The sequence below is a fragment of the Xenia sp. Carnegie-2017 genome, unplaced genomic scaffold, assembly GCF_021976095.1.
Source record: "Xenia sp. Carnegie-2017 unplaced genomic scaffold, XeniaSp_v1 HiC_scaffold_3, whole genome shotgun sequence".
Lineage (NCBI taxonomy): Eukaryota > Metazoa > Cnidaria > Anthozoa > Malacalcyonacea > Xeniidae > Xenia > Xenia sp. Carnegie-2017.
Window position 1 is genome coordinate 2,538,294 of NW_025813493.1, and position 21,655 is coordinate 2,559,948.

Consider the following 21,655-nt stretch of genomic DNA (forward strand, 5'->3'; position numbering starts at 1 on the left):
ATTGAAGCTGAGAAGTCTGCCTGCTTCTATTTACTATCTACAGAGATGGACATTTCAAATCTAATTTTGCTTCTGTTTACTATCTACAGAGATGGACATTTCAAATCTAAATTTTTTTAAACTACAGTGTATGTTCATTTTGAAGCAGGCAGACTTATTACTTATTAGCATAGATTCATGACGTTAGACAGAATGTACTAATCTCACATCAGAAGACGCAAAATAATAAATAAGAATCAATGATCTGAAATGTGTTAGAATGCTGTTGAATTGATTTGATAAATGTTAATAAAACAGCAAAATAAATCATCATAATTATTTTTTTGTGGGTTTGGGAGCTATTACGATAGGAATTGTTGTTCAAATATCAATCAAGATATGGTTTAGAGGTATATATGCATATGTAGATGCTTTTGCAAAAATTTTTTTACCATGACATAGTGAGGACATTGGGATTATTACTGTTTCATTATTCATGATGATAACTCACACTGTAGGTTTATAATACATCTGCTTACAGGACCCTAATAACGTCATAAAGTGAAAAGTAAAGTACACAAATGTAAAATATTTAAATTCGTATAAAAAATTTATATTTTATTTGAAACAAAAAAAACTTTGGTAAATTTTGCTTCAGTTTTTCAGTGTAATGTAATAAGACATATTTAAGGAATCGCTGGATCGATGAAACATTATATAATTGTTCTTATGGTTTTGTCCTTTATCATAAAACAACTTTCAAAACTTCAGAATAAACCAAAACTCAGTATTTCTACAAGTAGATTGCTTTGTTGATTTGAGTGACCACTAGGTAAAATTTTCTTGATAAAATATTTGTCATGTTATCGCTTTGATGCATCCAAAATTTACATTCAGCAACTCTGCAACGTTATCCTATTTCTAAACAAGTGGCTAAGACTAGCATGGAAGCAGGGACGAAGCTAGAACGTTATTGGGGAGTGAATTTATATATCTAGACAACACAGACGTCTCATGTGAATTAAATACATTAATTTCTTTTATTATATGGCTGGTGTCACTTCCAGTAAACTAGCGTGCCTTCATTAGCTCAAAATCTGTTTTGTAGGTCCATTTTTGCAAACAAACGTAAACAAATTTCGTAAAGCAAATATTTATAAAACGCAAAAAGTTAAGCAAAAAACAATGTACGGAACTGAGTCGAGCTAGAGGTCTCAAAGTCTTACCTGTTTTATTATTCTTATCAATGACACAATTACATGTATTTTTACTAACGATCAAACGTTTTAGATTAGAAAAAACATATATGAAAAATACTATCTTCGCTTGTTCAGTTTTTGCTAATACATTTTGCCAGAATGGTATAAAATAGAAATGAGAAAGCTTTATTGCAATTAAACAACTACAAATGTAACCTGCAGGTACGCGTTTTAAAACATACTAGTTTTTTACATCCTCCACAACATTTATTTTATCTTTTACTCTGTAGCTTACCGTTGTCTTTTATCTTCATAAAAAAACTTTGTGAACTTTGACAAGCATTATTCGATGCATTGCAGATAGCAACTAAAAGAAAAACTACAGAAACGCGCATCAACATCTTGGATAAAAGAAAGAAAACACTTTATGTTTGAAAAACGTTTTTGAGAACATTTATATAGCCACCGTCATAAAGAATAATGTATATTTTGTACATGCAGCTGTGTTTGATTTACCTAAATTGCATAAAAAAGCACTTTCCGATATTTTGGGAAAGTTTTAAGGCGATAAAAGCGATTTATATTCAATTCCTAAAGGCGTAAGCTTGTAGAAATATTTTTGCTGGTTGACAATTGATAAATTGGATAAATTGGTGTATTAGTGAACATTATCTTAAAACATTGTTCACACTAATTATATCCTATGTGATAGACAACGCATTAAGTTAAAACTACTAAGTTATTAATCATTAAGTACTCAAATATGTCTTCGTTTCACATATCGTGGTTAATAATTGATTGCTAAAACCACCAGGTCTGTATTAATTAAAAACGTAAAAACTTTGCAAAATCATTTATAAATAAAGTAACTGTTAAAGACATCTTTAGACGATGTTGTTGTCTTTTGTACTGTAACATACCATTGTCTTTTGTCTTCATAAAACCACTTTGTACGCTTTGACAAGCATTATGTGATGCATTGCAAAAAGCAACTAAAAGAAAAACTACAGAAACGCGCATCAATATCTTGCATAAAAAAAAAGTAAACACTTTGTGTTTGAAAAACTTTTTTGACAACATTTATATAACCACCATCATGAAGAATAAATTATATTTTGTGCATGCACAGCTGCATGTATGCTTTACTAAGATTGCATAATAAAGCCCTTTGGATTTTTTTAGGCAATAGAGCTATAAGGGCATAAATGCCGATTTTTCTTTAATTCTATGAGGGGTAGGCTTGTAGAAATATTTCTTTCTTGAAGATAATTGATAAATTGGTGTATTGGTGAACATTATCTTAAAGAATCTACACATTAATTTTACCTATGTGACAAAATATATATAGATGAGTTAGTTAAAACTTAGCTTTTTTATCATTAAGTACCCAAATATGTCTTCCTTTCCCAAATTATTGTTAATAATAAATAAAACACTAGGTCTGTATTAATTACAAACGTTTCTAGTTTAAAATCTTTGCAAAAACCTCATTTTCAAATTACTGAACAGTTGTACAGACTTCTCCTGTTTTGTTTTTTTCGTTTAAAATTAATTTTGGGCTAAGTACGTACCATATATAAGAGGTTTTTTACGCGATATCTAGCTATATGATGATGGTGTTAATGTCCGGAAAATGTTTTTATTTCAAATTGGACTGAAATTAAAAAGCTTTTACCGGACAATGGCGTGCTGTTTTGATAAGCTTAATGATAAGCTCTTTTACAAAAACATATACGTCAATGTAAGACGTATATGATAGTGCTCAGAGCAAACAACAGATGAAGCGTTAAGTAATATATCACTAAAAAAGATAAAAGCATTTTTAAAGAAAAAAAATATCTCACTCTTGAAGTTCTATAGTATTAAAATACATAGAACCTATATGTTTAAAAGAATGTTTCAAAGAATAAAATTTCATTAAAAAGAGAGTCTAAAAAATGCATGCATATAGCTAATTCATAAGGTGATAAAAAGGTTTTTATACTTCACAGCGATTATGAAAGAACAATAAAGAGACTCCTATAGCTGGGGAAAATCCTTCAACATAAAGAATTATAATTTTTTAATGATTAGGTTTATCATTTCACGAAAAACATTAAAAAAGAGCAATCGCATTTTTCTTTTCGTGAAATTGCAGTTGTGTTGCATACATTTTTTTGCTATTTTTTATTATTCAAAATGTTTAAAGACACCTGTCATCTTCCTTCGTTCATTTTCTTGTCCACTAGCTATAATATCGAAAATTAATTTAAATTGAGACGAAATGATAAAGCGTGAATTAAACAATGACATCCAATCATTTTAAAATCATTTGCTATATTGTTTTCACTCACAGTCCTTAACATTAGTCCAGTCTCGAACTTGTGAAACGGGGAAACTGGCAGGAACTTAAACATAAGACTTACTGAACACAAACGAGGTACAAAGAAACAAGACAGAACTAATTACATTGCCGAACATCACCGAATCACAAAGCACAACATTGACTGGGACTCGGCAAAATGCATTACTTACAGTACTGACTATAGACAACGGCTTACATTAGAAAGTTGGTATACCAACTTTGAACAAACCCCCCTGAACAGATAACAGCAATTACCGGCACCTTACAAACGACTTATTCACAATACAAACAAACGATCAACTAAAAACATTACACTTCACATTAATTCACAATGACAATACACAATTAACACCCACACTTTTCCTGTACACACAATACAATGAGGTAAGAACCAGCTAAAAAATACGGCTAACCTGACGTTTACTCCTCATTGAACTCTGAAGATGACTACCGCTAAGGTTGTCGAAACGTCAGTCAACAACAACAAAAACAGTCCTTCTCAGGACTATGCCAACCTGGACAATCTACATTTACAAACATGTAACAGTTATTATATTCAACATGTTTTTTGTTTTCTGACCAGTCTCCCAGGTCACCGCAAAGTTTATTTTGCCTTGCTGATGTTAGCGTATTTCATACAATCCAAGCAAGAATTCAGAAATAAGATTACCATAGCCTTGTTTATAGTCATTCTAACCACAATGTTTTTGTTACTAGATTGCTAGAATATAAGTCAAGCGTTAAATATGACATGTACAATTTGTTTCTTTGAGATTAAAATGTACACTAGTGTGCTACTTTAGTAAGAAATCAAAATGGCTAGGTTGTCATTCTCATGTTAACGAAAAACAACAGACAGGAAAATTGAGAACATTTATATAACCACCATCATGAAGAATAAATTATATTTTGTACATGCACAGCTGCATGTAAACTGTTCTTAGATTGCATAATAAAGCACTTTGGGATATTTTAGGGAATCTAGCTGTAAGGCCATAAGAGCTGATTTTTCTTTAAATCCAGGAGGCGTAAGCTTGTAAAATTTTTTCTTTCTTCATGATAATTGATAAATTGATGTATTGGTGAACATTATCTTAAAACATTGTTCGCACTAATTATATCCTATGTGATAGAGAACTTATTAAGTTAAAACTACTAAGTTATTAATCATTAAGTACTCAAATATGTCTTCGTTTCACATATCGTGGTTAATAAATGATTGCTAAATTCACCAGGTCTGTATTAATCAAAAACTTAAAAACTTTTCAAAATCATTTAAAATAAAGTAACTTTTAAAGATGTCCTGTTTTGTTTTGTGAGCTTATATCAATTTTCGCTAAAGTCCTGCCATAATGGGTTTTTAATTACGATATCTACAGCCATAATATTTGCAATAATGCCCGAAAAGTATTTTTATTGTCAAGTGAATGCAAATTAAAGCTTTTGGGGTACAAGAAAGTGCTATTTTTATTATTAATGTTATTTTAATGCACAAGTTTAATGATAATTTCTTTTAAAAAAAACATCAATTTCAAAGTAAGACGTAGGTGAAAGTGCACAGAACAAACGACAGCTGAAGCAATATATCACTAAAAAAGGCAAACGCATTTTCAAAGAAAATAAATTCCTTTTTCTTATAGGTTCATGACCTTGTATGATCAATTATCAAGATCCAAAATAATAGATGTGTGATTGCTTTATCATTCTACCATCACTCAAATATTTTTGCTGTTGCAAACATATCGGTTTGAGCTTGTTTACATACAGGTCCATGTTAAAAATTTGGGAGATGCTATTTTTTTCGAAAAGGTATAATAAGAGTGTTTTTCAAAAATACAGTCATAATATTTAAAACAAGTTTTGAACAATACAGCAGAGATAATGAAACAATAAAGGAGCCCCCATAGACTGAAGTCAAAAATAGCAAACTTCAGAAGCATATATATCTTTCCTCAATTATTAAGAAGTATAAGTCTTTATTCCATTGCCATAAACAGTGCTTTGATGCAGCCTTCAATTGATCAATAATTTGATTACAATAATAAAGAAAGTTCAAGATCTGAAGTTTAATATGACCACTGACTATTGATTTGTATTCATTTCATTTCCGACAAATTAATGATTATTATATATTATTGTGATGATACTAATTTCATGCATGTTTTGCTTTGTCGAAACAGAAATTCTAGAAATTCTTTTAAATCCATTCCATGATCTTCAAACTGAACAAAAGCTAAATATATAGTAATATAGTTTAAATAAGCTAAATATACTGCTCATAAAGTCAAGTGGATTTGTTTTATCTTTGACATAAATAAAAAGAAGGAGAAGCAGAAGAGACGAAGTAGATTCTACACACGACGATAATACCCGAATTCAAGAAAAGGATTCCAAAACTTGAAAAATTTTGGAACTTGCGCAAGGAAAGAGCAAATATCACTTAAGGGACTTAATCAGTGGCGTATAGCATTTACACAAAGTCTATCTACAACCTACTTAACTAAAAAAACTGCAGAAAAAGGTTTTAATATGAAAAATAACAACTTAGTCTTTCGTTTTTACGCATAGAAAAACGTAAACAGAGTAAACAGCATTATATATGGTTTTGTTTTTTTTATAGGTGCAGACGTGTGGTGGTCAGCAACATTTCATTTTGACGTTTCCAACGTACCTTAATTGAACACTTGTTCTGACAATGGTATCAAATTCAAAAAAGGTAAGTAGCATTCTTAGTTGTGTTTACATAAGTTGGGAATTCAGCCAGAAATAGCAAACATAAAGACATGGGAGTGCATGGTCCTTCTTCAAACATGTAATGTGTAAATTGACGATGAAAATTGACATATTTAGTTGAAGCTTTAATTACATATTGGGATAGGCAGGCTTACGTATTCAAGCCAGACAAGATTATCTAACATATCACAATTTAATTAGTGAGTTAGGCTTCAAGATATGCTTTATACTTTAGTTACGACCAAATAGACATGTTTTAAAATAGACATGTTCTTAAATGGCTTGCCAAAGCAAATTTACTGACTGAGTTGGTTTTCTTTTAGTAATTTGCAAGATTTATTTACCATAACTACAAGACTTTGCTAGCTACAATTATTTAGAAACAGCTCTATATGCTTGGTATTGATGGGCTGTATTTGGATGCATCTCGTACGTAAAATCATAATGATTGTTTTTCTTAGAGATCACACATAAAACCTATATTTAGTAAACATTCATTTATCACTCACGTTAGATGTATAAACATATTCCCGAGTTCAAGGACAAAAATTTTCATAAACTCCATAATCTTGTCAAACTGCTCGTTAGCTACATTCAGCCTCATGACTACTGACTCAATGTCATATAGACTTCTGCCCTCTCGATCACTAGAAGAAGCCAGGTTTTTGCCTCACAGAAACAGTTACGCATTTGAAGCCCCGTACATGCAGAAAAAGATACTCAAGCAACTTGAGTTTATCTTCCTCATCCTACGGTGAAGAGTTTAGATGGCCTTACATTTCAATCAATATCTTTCTATGTTAGCCTTTCATTTCACTGTCAAATGTGGACGACTATACAAAAGAACAAAACTCAGTCAGCTTGAACTAAATCCAAGTGCATGGAAGCAAAGCTACCATGATATTACCGAGCAAAAAATATGAATTTTTAATAAAGTTGAATACTAAAAACCATCGCTATGGCAGCCTTGCTTTTTGTATAGACTATATAGTTAAAAATGCTAGGGTTAAGCCCACCTCCAGGGAATTCTCAAACAATGTAGCTTGCCCACGATGGCTGGTGCCCACAACAGTATGAATAAAATATTCTTTTGTATTTGATAACCAACATAACGGCCATGACGTAACACAAATACCACCTATAATCTAATTATTTATAAAAAAACTGTTGTGCAAATTTTCACAGACTTGCAGACAGCAATTCAGGGCATGAATGGAAAAAATATTGTCGAAAAATCCAAATTAATAAGTGGCAGTTATACATCAACAATGGCTAGAGGAAAATTTTACTATAGACTCAACATTTCAAATAAAAGAGGTTTGAACAAAAACTGCTTCTCTGAACATTGCTATTCTGCTCAAAGTAATTGATGAAGCTAGTCTTTTAATATCTACAAAACATTTTGATCGTACTGTTCCGTTAATCATATTCTACTCTAATTTACGAGCCTAGTTTAAATTATCTAACATCTTTAAGAGATAGGTGGGAAAAAGGATTTGCATTTGTTATTACATCCCTCTGCAGTTTTTAATTAAATCTTTCAATGGTTAAATAGATAATTACACAAACACTGTAGTCTTGTTCTTGAACTAAAGGTATGACATAGCACAACTGAATGAGAGTACTTTCAATAAAGGTTTATGATTAGTAAATAACGTGAAATTTTTACACAAAATGAGGAAAAAAACAGCATCTTATATACATTAAGATTATTTTATGAATTTTACAAATTTAATGTAACTTTTTTGTTGATTGGATCTCCTTTGAAGTAAAATGGACAATTTTTGACAGACAATCTGAGGTTTACCTTAATTGACCACATATCTCTATGTCTTGGAAGTGAGTAACTATTTATAGGTTGCATTTAAGATATTTCGTCCTAACCCATATCCAAATCAAATGGTATTAAATCAATGCTTTATAATGTAGATTATTTGTCATGGATGGTCTAAGCACTGGTATCTGTACCCTATCTGGCTTGTTGTCAACGAAACGAATTTGTCCCAATATTTTTTACATTAAAGGCTGCGGTGAAGTCAAATGCCTTTAAATAATCTTTTCCACATTAGGTGGTATATTTTTGCTATTTTTCATGATTTTTTTAATAACAGTAAGAAAGTTTTTTGTAGTTCTTTAAAGAAACATCGACTTTTCATGTATTTTGAGAAACACTTGTTTATTGTGTTGACTCAACAAGAAAAATCGTTTTCCTTTGCACAAAGGAAGCCTTAATTGTCATGCTCAGTGTTTTATGGGTAGCTAACATGCGCTAAGTTGTAAGATATACTAAGCAAAATAAGGCATATTCCATTCTTTTATCTTCTATTAAAATATAATGGGCCATCATTAAGAGGTAAGCCCAATAATTATATATTTTAAAGCGTGCATTTTTTAAATAAATTTGTAGCATGAAAGTTTTTTCATTGAAGACATTTCTTTGTCAAAGCACATAAGACATCTTCAACAGTCTTAGATACAACAAGCTGAATAAATAATCTAATTAAAAAATTACATTGCATTAAATTACATGATAGGATTAATAGGAATAGTGTTTAATTTTACACATAAGGAAATAATGAAAAATATACGTACATCATGAAACTAACACATGATCAGTGGCGTAGCAAACCCGCAAGTTTCTTCTTGCTATGTAAATAATTTATTGTTCATAATACTATGAATTTTTAATAAAACGAATGATGCTGATGATAAAAAATTACGTGTTATGAATAAATTGAGGGCTGGCTAAGCCACTGCCCATAAAGGAATAAAATTGAAAAAGCATGAAATAAAATTTTGGATGTGACGTGAGGAAAAACGAGCGTTTTTTATCTCTCTAACATAAGGATGAAGTTTTGTGTTAATTTTAACGGTAATATTAACGGTACAAAGAAGCCAATAAAGCAAGTACAATTAATTTCATGACGATCATCTTTGCAAATTTTTAATTTAAGAGGAAGCAGATATCAATCCTTTGCTTTTATGATTTGTTTTTGAAAAACACAACGTGCTATATGAATGTGTAAGTCATGCCATGAAGAATAAAGTATAATAATTACAAAATAATCTTTAAAGAAGGCAGCCCACTTTAAAGAAGGCAGCTTACAGCAAGGTAAAACTAAAAAAACTGCAGTTATTTATGAAAAGTCATCATGGTTTAATTTTCATTTCACTTGTTTTCACGTTAAAACTAGACCAATACATATTTTTACCATTTAGGTTGGAACCATAACAACTTTTATACCACCAAGCACCTTTGAAGGAAGTAGCGCAATTTCTACTATCTTTATCATTATCTGAATCTTTGGTTGAAAACTTCATGTTATTGTGATAGGATAATTGATCCGCAGCAGTTCCTGAAAAGTAGAAATGGTTCTATAGTTTTCTGGTTATTTGTATTTTAAAAACGTTAAAACCACTTAAAGCTGGACTAGCTGGCTTGCAGGGCCAATTTGTATTCGCATTCATATGAGGCGGGCTGGCCAGGCTGAAATGTTGTATTTAATTTCTGCCAACAAACATTGTATTTTGTGGGAAAATTAAATTGTGTTTAGACTCAGACATTCAACAATCTGATTGCTACCAGTGAGTTCCACCGATTATTGTAGTGGTATAACATGAAATTTTCAAATTTATTTTCAATTGCACATTATTGTTTTGAAGTTTTTGTCATATTTAAATAACCAAACAAGACAAGGGAATGCGCCATCTCATCTCTTCCAGCCCTGTTTAGCCGGGCTGGCCCAATTGATGCAGTTATATGAGCCCGTTAGAACCTAGCTTCCTTCAAGCGTATCTCGCCAAGCTGGGCTGGCCCGCTCTTCATATGAACGCAATTTCAAGAAAATTGTAAAATAATATACGAGGCAAGATCTCGGCAAAGCTACCTATCCTGGCATAAGCGGGCTGGCCCGTCTCAAATGAACTGGCCCTAAGGTACAATCTGTCAACGCAATTTGCTATCACAAACACTCATTTTCTTCAATATTTTCTTACCTGTGTATTTTCCAATACTTAATTGATACTTATAATTTTCATCCCTTACAACAAAATCGTCATATTCAGCGTATTTTTTAGTGCCTGACGTGTTTACAAGATCAATTCGAAGTTTATTTTTCCTTGCAGATGTTAGTCGATGTATCTTGTCCAATCCAAGCCAGAATTCGGATTTAAGATTACCAAAGCCACGTTTATACTCCGCCCAACCCAGATAAAAGTCTGTATTTCCATTTTTTATTTGTCTTTGAATTACAGTCCAACCACCACCTGATGACGTCATGTCACAGAAGACCTTAAAGTTTCCTTTACCATCAGGATCTACTTCGTATATTCCACTGTGTCTTACACTTTTTCTGTAAAGATCTGCGCAGTCTTTTCCTGATGGTTATAAAAATATTAACTAACACAGAGAAATAAAATGAAAGATATTGTTTTTATTGAACAAATATTACTCATTACTCGAATCTATAAGTGTCTTTTCTTTTTTTAAAATCATTCTTACCTTTTTCCGAAATATTTGTAAGTTCTTCATTTACCATGTAAAGTGTTTTCAATTGTTTTTCAAGACTTTTTAACTCCGTTTGTAATGTTGCCCTTTGGGCATCAAGTTTTTTCATTTGTGACGAAAGATCAATCATTTTCAATTCAACTTTCTTAATTTTTTGTTGTAATTTCACTAGTGTATATGTTTGTACTTCTGTCCTATTGATTTTGTGTTGAAGACTTAACTTAAAGATTTGCAGATGTTTGTGCTGGGTTTGAAGATTCTTGTGATATGTTTGAAGTTTTTTTATTTGTCCGTCTATTATTGCAATTTGTGATTTCAAAGTTGCATTGTTTTTATCAGATTTTATGGTGCGTTTCATGTCATGGCTGAATGTTGAGTAGAAATCTTTTAAATAATCTTCCTTTTTGTTTGTTGATCTCACTCTGCAAAAGTATGAACAGTAAAGTGAGTCATGGAAAAGTTTTCAGATGAAATATTTCACACTATAAACAAGGAATTGAGGCAGACTTATATCAAGTACATAAATGACAGAGCTAACAACGTACTAAAAAGGTGTAATGCATATAAAAGTCTTACTCCTCCAAAACACAATTTAAACAAGAAAAACTTGGCTTGAGCTGATTTGAAAAATCTTTAGTTAATCATGTTTGTATACTGCCCCAGCATAGAATATTAACTACAACTCGACAATTTGTACTAAATGTTATTCAAATTTAAAAAGAAATACGCCATAGAAGTGTTTCTAACACAGTCTTTTTCGCGTTCAATAAAGCGCATTAAACATTTCCAAGTTCTTTACCCGAAACCATAGCTTACCCTTGAATATTAACAACGATGCAGGTAATCGCCACCAACGCACAAATAAAGCTCACCATCTTGTCTTGTCTCAAATGTCTTACAAGTAAACACTTTAGGTTGAGATGAAGATCGAGGCTCTTTATATATGTGTGTGTGTCCAGCATCAATAAATTGTGAGGATAAAGAAGCCTTTACGAATTTATACAGACTAATTTGTTTCAGGATGTAATTGAACTGCTTTAAATAGTTTAAATATGTTGAACAGTTTGCACACATAGCCACAAACTGGAGATTGTTTTAATTTTAAAGTCGAATTCACTCAACTTAGAAGAAGTTTACAAAAGTGACTCAAAGCTTTAAAATCGGTAGTTTTGAAGGATTTTCAACATAACATTTACTCTTTAATAAACAGGCCTTTATTTATCGTAAAACAACAAAACTAGCTAATTAACATAAAATTAATGAATAAAGACTTATTGTGATATTTTGGTAACAAACCAAATGTAGCTGTTAAATACGTTGTACTTTATTGATAGATTGCTCGCGATGTTATAGAGTTTTAAAAAAACAATTTAAAAATAAGAAAGAGTTATAATAAAAGCACAAGGCATTACAGTGAGTGTTGTGTTTCGCTAAAAAAGAACCGAGATCTTTCTAAAATTTCTAATTAAATGCTCTTCATGACGTCAACCTATAAGGGAGCGACATCCAAAACAAAGCTTGCATTGATATAAAGACTGTTCATTAAAAATTGATGCAATTAAAAAGCATTTAACAGTGTCCTTTTACAATTCTAGTTTCATCATTTGGCTGGATGTTCTTGACGTAAAGAAATAACTAGGAAACTTAATAAAATACGAGGCACTTGAATAATTAAGATTTTTACATAACTCTTTCATATAACTCTTTCTTATATAACTCTTTCAAAGAAGTAATATGCTTAATGTTTCTATATTTTTATTATTCTATATTAACCTCTGAGTGAAGAGAATGAGTTCAATCTTGTAATTTAGCTGTGTCATGTCACCAAACAAGAACTTCTTTTGATTCATTCAATACTACTTAGATCAATAAAAATAAAAAGTTCCTTTTTTGGTTGGTTAACGACGAGGAATTTCCTCTTTTAATTCGGTCAATACTAGGAAATAATGTCCGTTAAAGGACAAATCCACCTTATAACAATGTTACTATCAAAACTGTATTAGTATGCAAAGGTCGCCATAATTTGAAAATTTTACATCAGCTACTTTCTTTTTGAAGAAACACGTAGCTATTTAAATGAAATTGTTGAACTGATTGGAGACTCAGCAGCGTGGAGCGCCGTATACGTCAGAGGAAATTACTTTTTACGTCAAATCAACAAAAAAATTTGAGCTTGCTGTTTACAAATTTAAAGTTATGTTCAATGGTCATGTTACACAGCATGGCACTTAAACAATAAAAAAACACATACAATTTTTTTTTCTCGATAGTTTTGAAAGAGACATGGAAGGCAATCCAAAAAACATCATTCGTAATAAATTAAATGGTTTGAACCCGAAAGTATCGTTACATGTTTGTGGATGTAGATCGTCCAGATTAGTAGAGTCCTGAGAAGGACTGTTGTTGTTGATGTTAACTGACGTTTCGACAACCTTATAACGGTTAGCCATTTCAGTTTTTAGCCTGAATAGTCGGCTAATGAAGATCAAGAAGGTTACCAGTCAATTGGGAATGGGAATTTGAGAATGTTGGCGATAAGCACTAACCAAGCATCAATAGTTGATGACGAAGCATGAAGCGCCATTCCAGGGGCGGATCTAGGATTTTGGATACCATAGGCAAAACATTATGACGTCATTCAGTGCTAAACCTATGACGTCATACTTTGCAAAACATACTACACTATTTATGCTTTCGATAAATTGTTTAAATCAAACAGTCTAATCATTCAGCTATGCAGAATCTTGTAGATCTCAATCGTATAAATACATAAAAACATTGTATATTTATACTTACATATCACAAGGTCGTTGATTTTCACTATTCAGAATATTGAATGCACACAAGACTGTTTCGCCCCATATCAGGGCTCATCAGCATGCCTAGGAACACTTTAACGCAAAACAAAAAATCGTGATCCGGCATGGACAGCCCTGTGAGCCGATTAAGCAGACTGGTTATGGCGCCAGAAGTTCGCCTACACACCTTTGAAAAGGAGTTTGGTTAGAAATGGGTGACTATATGGGATATTTCATGGATGTGATATTGCTCAATTTTTCACACCATCCCAGTCAATTCCAACCCTTTACCCCCCACCTAAAAATGAGCACTCTGGTTTTTGAAGGCGCCAGAAACTCGCCTTTCACACCTTTAGCAAATAGCAAAAGGAGTTTGGTTAGAAATGGGTGACTATGTGGGACATTTCATGGATGTAAGATTGCTCAGTTTCTTACACCATCCCAGTCAATTCCAACCCTTTACCCCCCACCTAAAATGTGCACTCTCATTTGCCAACAAATGAGCAGAATGTAAATGTAATGTAATAGTCAAAATAGAGCTTTGTATAAAGAGTCTTTGTGAAGACTAAAATTTGGTGTAAGGAAAAATTATTCTATTTATGCTTAACAATTTTTGTGAAAGTAAATTTATGTCGACAACGGCCGAGTACCATACACGTACTCAGCAGTTTTAAGATTGGAATGTATATAGGGAAAAAAACCTTTATCGGGCGAGCTATTAGTTTGATGCAAATTCTATTGACGTTACTATTGTGTACAACGCACAATAAATGGTTAACATATGGACATTTCAACAAAATAAAAAACTAGGATATGAATAAATTCATGCAAATTTTAGCCTTGTATTTCCAACAGCAAAAGTATTAATAACCTCACCAATATCTGGTACAATTTCCTGATGAATTTGCATCAAGGCCAAACCATTTAAGCGTTCCCCAACCATGGTACTTCGCTGATAGTTTTAAGTGTCCTAAGGGAAGAAATAGATCGTTCACATTCACAAGAGGTAATGGGAGCGTTCCTAAAATACGTAGTAAAATTTTAATGTTTTCAAATCCGGCGAAATGAACAGATTTTAAAGTCTGGGCAATGTTATCAGGAAGGAGGCCGCAGTGGGTCTCCCAATAAGTGTACCACAACCTAAGTTCAGCATCTAAGGCCAAAGGATTTGGCAAATCATCATAATAAAAGTTAGCCACAGTTTTGAATGGCTCTTTCCAATCCACCCCATCTCTTGTCATGGACATCATTTTCGTCGGTACAATGCTAAGGCCTTTATAGACATTCACACTCTCAAGGTCGAATCGTGATTCTAAAGAAGATTGCAAATGATCTAGTAGAGGAAGAGTAATTGCACGTTTATAATACTCAGAAATGGTTGTGTGGGGAATATTTTCCTGGTCGTTTGTTTGCGCACTGTTCTTGGTTTCCATTCTTCAATGCCAACTTTGCTGCCAGTTCAAGCGCTTCGTCATACCAGGTGTCATGATAAAAATCAGAGGAATTCCTCATGTTCACCACCTCAGTTTTCAAAGTTGAAATTAAATGAATACCATCCATTATATCGATACTCTTACCCTGTAATAACTGTGTTACTGGAAGAGTTGAATCAAGAATATTTCTCGTGATAACTAAAGCAACGACGAAATCAAACCTGTCAATAAGTTGAAACAAAGATGAGGCATCAGACTGAAGCGACGGTTTGAACTCACCATCTAGATTTTCAGACATATCGTTAAGGGTGGTGTATACAGGTACAAAAGCTCTTGGAATGTATCTAAACCTTCGATACGTTCTACCCATCTAGTTTTGCAAACGTCTGTTAATCTAGTCTTTTTCGAGTTTGTTTCTGAATTACGTATATGTTTTTCAAAGGGAATATTGCGAGTTTGGGAAATTTTAATAAAATTAGTGGCATTGTTAACATGTTTCAACATATCATTGACAACACGTATACTCAAAGAATCGCAAATGGATAAGTTTAACCTATGACTATAGCAGTGTGTATAAAGAGCCTTTGGGTTAAGCTTTAAAATTTGAGCTGCTAGACCATTAGTGCAACCAGCAACTGAACCAGCCCCATCATAACCTTGCCCCCTACAATCATCTATTGATAAAGTCAGTTCCTTTAGAGCCTCTAAAAGTAGCTTGGCAAGTTGAGCACCACTTAGTCCCCACTTACAAAAGAAATGAAATGAATTCTTCCCTGATATTCATATCGGTATCAACAAAGCGCAAAACAAGAGACATTTGTTCTTTATGTGAAGAATCAGATGCTTCATCAGCAATAACAGAAAAAAACTTACTTTTTTTGATATCAGAAATAATCTGATTACTGATTACCTGGCCACAACATTTAATGATTTTATTTTGACTTGTTTTAGAAATATAACTTCTATTCTTACCACAATTCTTTAAATGATTTTCTAAAACTTTATCCCCTCTCCTAACTCCATAATTGAGTGTTTCAATGAAATTACCAACCCCTCCAGATGAATAACAACCAACAGTAGGGTGATACTTGGAATCATCACGATGCCCACGAAGAGGTAAACCTAGACGTCCACAAAAAATGACAGAATCAATAATTGGAGATAGTATTTCCCTATTCTGTTCTATTTCTTTCTTGATACCAGCATCCATGATCATCTCGATAGGCTGCAGAGTACCTGATATTTGGGAACGCAAAGCATCAAAATTGGTGATGTGGATGCATGCAAACCGACTTCCCTCCTTTACTTTTTCCAGCATGTTGAGTGAAAGAGCATTTAGCATTCTTCCAATCTTGAAGAGGTTCAGTAAACAACTTTTTTACTTTACTGGCCTTGCCTGGGAATCTATTGCCAAACAACACACACGATAGACAATACGCACCATTTTGTGAAGGTGAATAGCAAAGCCATTCATGCTGGTCTAGCCAATCATGCCTAAATGATCTGCCATTAGATTTAGGAAAATGATACTTTTTATCTGGTTTATATACATTTTTTATCAAATGACATATTTCAGAATTATCCATACCCTTAACTTTCTCCCTATACAAGGAAACATCAAAATTATGGGTTAAAACAGCAGGTTGCATATCACCAGAAGTTGGAATACCAGGCAATAGTTCCTGGGATGATGTGTGAAGCAAAAGACTATTGGCTTTATTTAATGTCTGAGCAAGAGCTGCAGCAGAAGAAAACTCTCATTGGGCATCCTTTTAAAAGTTGGTTGGGCAGCAGGCCTATTAGTTGAAGTAAAAATTTGAAATGTCAACTGTTTTGGTGCAATATTTGGAAAAATTTTGACAAATTTTCGTTTCTCTGTTGTTGAGCTGCTAGAATTAGACTGTGTACAGGAATTAGACAATTTTCGCTTCAACCTGTGGGCATGGAAAATGAGAGGCACAAAATGATTAGACTGAAAAGTCTCACCTGGTTGTACAGATCCTTCATGACAAAACAAAATATTAATAGCATCCAAACCTCTTTGGCTTAATAACCGGGGCTGAACAATACGATTAAATAACAATTTATATCTACTTTCACCAGAATAAGGATAAAAGTATGAATTTTTTACCTAAAACAGAAGATAGGCCCAAAATACAAAGAAAAGATGACCATTTCTAGTCATTACAATTTAAAATAGCCTCCTGTTTTACCAGTTCATCTGTTGTATATCCAGTGTCTAAACATTCTTTAGACACTGACAAAGGCAAAAGATTGTTTAAGCTTTGGGCAAAGTAATCACTGTGCTCACTTATAACAGACAAAAAGCATGGGTGTTGAGCATAAAAGCAGCATGAATAAATAGCTCAAGCGATGTTAAAATTCGCAAAGTAGGGACCAATGCATTGTTACCTACCAGAACTAGGGAAGCTGAACTGTAGAGGCAATTGCCAGAAGCTTCAGATCTTAAAACATATTCAAGAAAAGAAATTAATATTTTGTTTGGTAGATTGATTGCATTGTATGAATGAATTGCTGACTGTAGACAAAGATATAGCCTAGCGAAATTGAGATTTAACCATTTTACACGTATATATAAATACTACAATACGATATATATAATTATAATATATTTACCTTATTGCAGTACAAGTCTTTCCGTCATGAGCGTGCTTTGGCACATATATTTCAACTCCAAAATTTCGACTCAGAGTATGGTCGGGGTCATAAATTCTATCTAACAGCTGCTCGTTAGTAAACATAGGTCGAACGTCGACCAATAAACGAGAATAAAGCTCATTAAGGCATTTTAAATCGTTTTTGGCCAACGCAGACTGAGCAGTCTCGTATAAATTACCACAACACAATGAAGACATAAAATATCACAAAACCGTAAACTGAGCACAGAGGCTGTTCAGAAACAATACGAGTGTATGTTAATTTTCAATTGCCTAATTTGCCTAGCTCAACTATGCTTATCAACAGCAATGATTGGTTGGAATTGCTCAAGTTAGGCAAAAAAAAATTGACCAATGAAAGCATACGGTTGCAAAAAATTGCCCAATCAGAATACCTATACACGATGTCAAGTTAGGCAAATTCATCTTGTTTAGGCAAATTGCTAACAACCAATCAAATGGCTAGATCGCCTTCTTGACTTAGGCAAAATGGCTGCTTTGCCTAACGACACGGAGCTTTATAGATAATCATACGCATCTGGACTACGATTCATATCAAAATTACGTCATTTAATTGCACAACATTTCTAAACAAAAGTCAGATGATTTGATTGCGATAAAGTGCTATTCATAGTTTCATAATTCGATAAATTCGTATCGAATCTAAGTCGAAGTATATTTTGGTAATTTCACCATAGGCACTTGCCTATGGTGCCTACCCCTAGATCCGCCCCTGCGCCATTCTTTAATAATAAGTTAAAGATAAGAGTAACGTTGACAGATGTTTTGATTTCTAAAGAATCTATGTAGTTTGTGGAAAGTACTGTAAAAGCTGAATTTTGACCGAGCATGGTGCAATAAATTTTAAAGTTTTTGTTTCCTGTCGCTCTCATTCAACTTTATATACGCAAGTCAACATTCTTTGTTTGACACTTCGTAGTCAATGTCGTAAATGTTAAATTATGGTTGTAACAAGAAATGCTTGTGCTATTATGAAAGACCAAATGGATGTGACAGATTGTGCATGGAAGCCGTTGAACAACATGGAAATAAAAAATTCTTATAAACATTAGTCCGCGTCTCTAACAATAAAAACAAGGTTGACATTGATATATAAAGACTGTTTGTTAAAAAATAACGAGTGGCGCAAAATCATTGAACCTTTTGAAACAATATACTTTGCATGATAATTTGAAGTTTATCATTTGAACAGTAGCCTGGACAATGAGAATATTTGGTCATTTTGAGCTCAAAGTTGAAAATAAACTTGACCTATATATCCTTATAATACAACGGTATCTGTGGTTCCAGTTCACTAATTGCACATTGCATGATTATATCTGGCATCTATCGACCTTGATAAGATAGTTTTTACGCGAAGATTACAGCTCTTTAAGTTTCTATCAACATGTTGTATTTTGAGTTAATAACTTCATATTGAAAACAATTAGCTAAGAATTTCCTTTTTTAATTATGGTTAGGTTTGTGCTAGTTATAAATTCCTGACAAGTTTATAAACAAGAACTTCCTTTGTTAATTCAGTCAATGATAGCAAAAATTTCCGTTAAGTTTATAAATAAAAACTTCCTCGGTTAATTCAGTCAATGTAAGCAAAAATTTCCGTTATGTTTATAAATAAAAACTTCCTCGGTTAATTCAGTCAATGTTTGCAAAAATTTCCGTTAAGTTTATAAATAAAAACTTCCTCGGTTAATTCAGTCAATGTTAGCAAAAATTTCCGTTAAGTTTATAAATAAAAACTTCCTCGGTTAATTCAGTCAATGTTTGCAAAATTTCCGTTAAGTTTATAAATAAGAACTTCCTCGGTTAATTCAGTCAATGTTAGCAAAAGTTTCCGTTAAGTTTATAAATAAAAACTTCCTCGGTTAATTTAGTCAATATGTTTGTAAATGATGATCGTCCAGGTTAATAAAGTCCTGAGAAGGACTGATTTTGTTGTTGTTGACTGACGTTTCGACAACCTTAGCGGTAGTCATCTTCAGAGTCAAATGAGGAGTAAACGTCAGGTTAGCCGTATTTGTTATCTGGTTCTTACGTCATTGTATTGTGTGTACAGAAATGTGTATTGTCATTGTTAGTGTAGTGTGATATATTTTATTTTTAGTTGTGATGTGTGATTTAGGTGTGACGTTTTTAGTTGTAATGTGTGGGTGTCAATTGCTTATTGTCATTGTGAATTAGTTTGAGGTGTAGTGTTTTTAGTTGATCGTTTGTTTGTATTGTGAATAAGTCGTTTGTAAGGTGCCGGTAATTGCTGTGATCTGTTCAGGGGGGTTTGTTCCAAGTTGGTATACCAACTTTCTAATGTAAGCCGTTGTCTATAGTCAGTACTGTAAGTGATGCATTTTGCCGAATCCCAGTCAATGTTGTGCTTTGTGATTCGGTGAATTGCATCAAAATTTAGTTAATGTTAGCAAAAATTTCCGTTAAGTTTATAAATAAAAACTTCCTCGGTTAATTCAGTCAAGGTTTGCAAAAATTTCCGTTAAGTTCATGCACAAGAACTTCCTCGGTTAATTCAGTCAATGTTAGCAAAGAATTCTGTTAAGTTTATAGGCAAAAACTTCTTCTTTTTACTAGAGCCGCCGCAATGCTTAGTATACTAAAAACACGCTTCTTGGGATTTTGGAATCTTGTTTAATGTTTTTGATTTGTTAGTAAACAACACTTTGGAGTGTGTCTAATTCTCGCAAGTCGCGGTTAGATTTAAAAAACTTTAATTTGCATTGAAAAGTTCGAACAAAGTTGTTGCTACCTGAGCTCTCGGGAAGTCTCTATTTCTATGTATGCTCATTTGAATGTGCTCTTGGTGTCATCTGAACAATCAATCATTCAAGAATCACTTTAGATATATGGTGTTAACTTGAAAATCACAAGGTTTTATGACATCGAAGAGCTATATTGCCTATTGTAAAAATTCAAATGCTTTGAAAAATGATGTACTTACTTAAGCCATGAAACAGCGAATATAAATTAATGGAAAGCTGTAAGTATATTTATAATATACGCATTTTGTAAATCCTGTAATTATAGTGATGCAAGATTGGATCAGCACCCACAGTCAAAATAAATTATAAAGGACTTCGATTAAGCTATACGTAGGTATGTTTGTTTGAATAAAATGAATCGTTAAAATAATTCGACGTCTGCCGTAAGAAAACCGGCTACCACTTTCAAATGTTCACGACGGACAAGTTTTTTTTGCAATAATAAGTTTTGAACCATCACAAAAGTTTCGTCAAAATAAAACTTTGATTATATATATTTGTTATGACTGAATATGTAAGAGCACCTAGATCCAATCAGACGTTAACATGCATGTTCTCTTTTACATAGTAGCCATGCCAACATACCAAGCTTCATTGCATTCAAGATTTACTTGAATACAATTAACTTGTGTAACGCTAATGAAACACTTATTTGCAAGAGATAAACAATTTGTAATTATGGAAAGTGTAAGTTATACACATAATCTAAACATAAGTTATATACTGGGTGCTTAGAACTTCAAGTGTATGTATATAAGGGCCTGTTCATATGAGCCGGGCTTGCCCGCTTTACCGAGCTTGCCCGGCAGTAGCAAGATCTCACCTCTTTTAGTATTTAAATATAATTTCAAATTTGATTCATATGAGAGACGGACTGACCCGTTTTACCGGGATGTCGCTTAAACGAAGCGGGATCTTGTCATAAACGGGCTCATGTGAATGCACAAGGCGGGCTAGACCGGCATGCCGAATTAAACATCGTACTAGTGCGCATGCTCATAAAATTCAATGCGATGCAAAATACAAGGCAAGCAAAAGAACAACTTTCCGTGGACCATAGACTAATGCATAACATCATTGACTTTCTTTCAGCTTATAAAAGTAACAACAATAATTGGGATTTGGACTTTTATGCCTCGTGGGTAAATAATTATTACTTTACTTTGTCGGGCCAGCCCGCCTCATGTGAATGAAA

General features: G+C 32.9%; 2 protein-coding genes across 2 annotated transcripts; both read right to left on the minus strand.

Moving 5' to 3' along the window:
* Positions 1-7,782: 7,782 nt before the first annotated feature.
* On the minus strand, positions 7,783-11,259 carry LOC124454891 (fibroleukin-like). The gene is made up of 3 exons (XM_047005643.1): positions 10,757-11,259; positions 10,252-10,632; positions 7,783-7,844 (listed from the first exon to the last, which is right to left on the minus strand). The coding sequence occupies exons 1-3, from the start codon at positions 11,118-11,120 to the stop codon at positions 7,783-7,785; spliced, it is 807 nt and encodes a 268-aa protein (XP_046861599.1). The 5' UTR covers positions 11,121-11,259.
* Positions 11,260-15,738: 4,479 nt separating this feature from the next.
* On the minus strand, positions 15,739-16,738 carry LOC124454892 (52 kDa repressor of the inhibitor of the protein kinase-like). The gene is made up of 2 exons (XM_047005644.1): positions 16,435-16,738; positions 15,739-16,229 (listed from the first exon to the last, which is right to left on the minus strand). The coding sequence occupies exons 1-2, from the start codon at positions 16,640-16,642 to the stop codon at positions 15,739-15,741; spliced, it is 699 nt and encodes a 232-aa protein (XP_046861600.1). The 5' UTR covers positions 16,643-16,738.
* Positions 16,739-21,655: the final 4,917 nt, after the last annotated feature.

What these genes read in the sequence shown, in the direction of transcription:
- LOC124454891 (XM_047005643.1), bottom strand. Translation starts at nt 11,120, where the DNA reads ATGAAACGCACCATAAAATCTGATAAAAACAATGCAACTTTGAAATCA. An exon ending in TACAAATATTTCGGAAAAAG is followed by an intron (nt 10,633 to 10,756) that starts GTAAGAATGATT and finishes TATAACCATCAG; the next exon opens with GAAAAGACTGCGCAGATCTT. An exon ending in AAGTATTGGAAAATACACAG is followed by an intron (nt 7,845 to 10,251) that starts GTAAGAAAATAT and finishes TCATACCTTTAG; the next exon opens with TTCAAGAACAAGACTACAGT.
- LOC124454892 (XM_047005644.1), bottom strand. Translation starts at nt 16,642, where the DNA reads ATGCAACCTGCTGTTTTAACCCATAATTTTGATGTTTCCTTGTATAGG. An exon ending in CTATTCACCTTCACAAAATG is followed by an intron (nt 16,230 to 16,434) that starts GTGCGTATTGTC and finishes CCCAAATATCAG; the next exon opens with GTACTCTGCAGCCTATCGAG.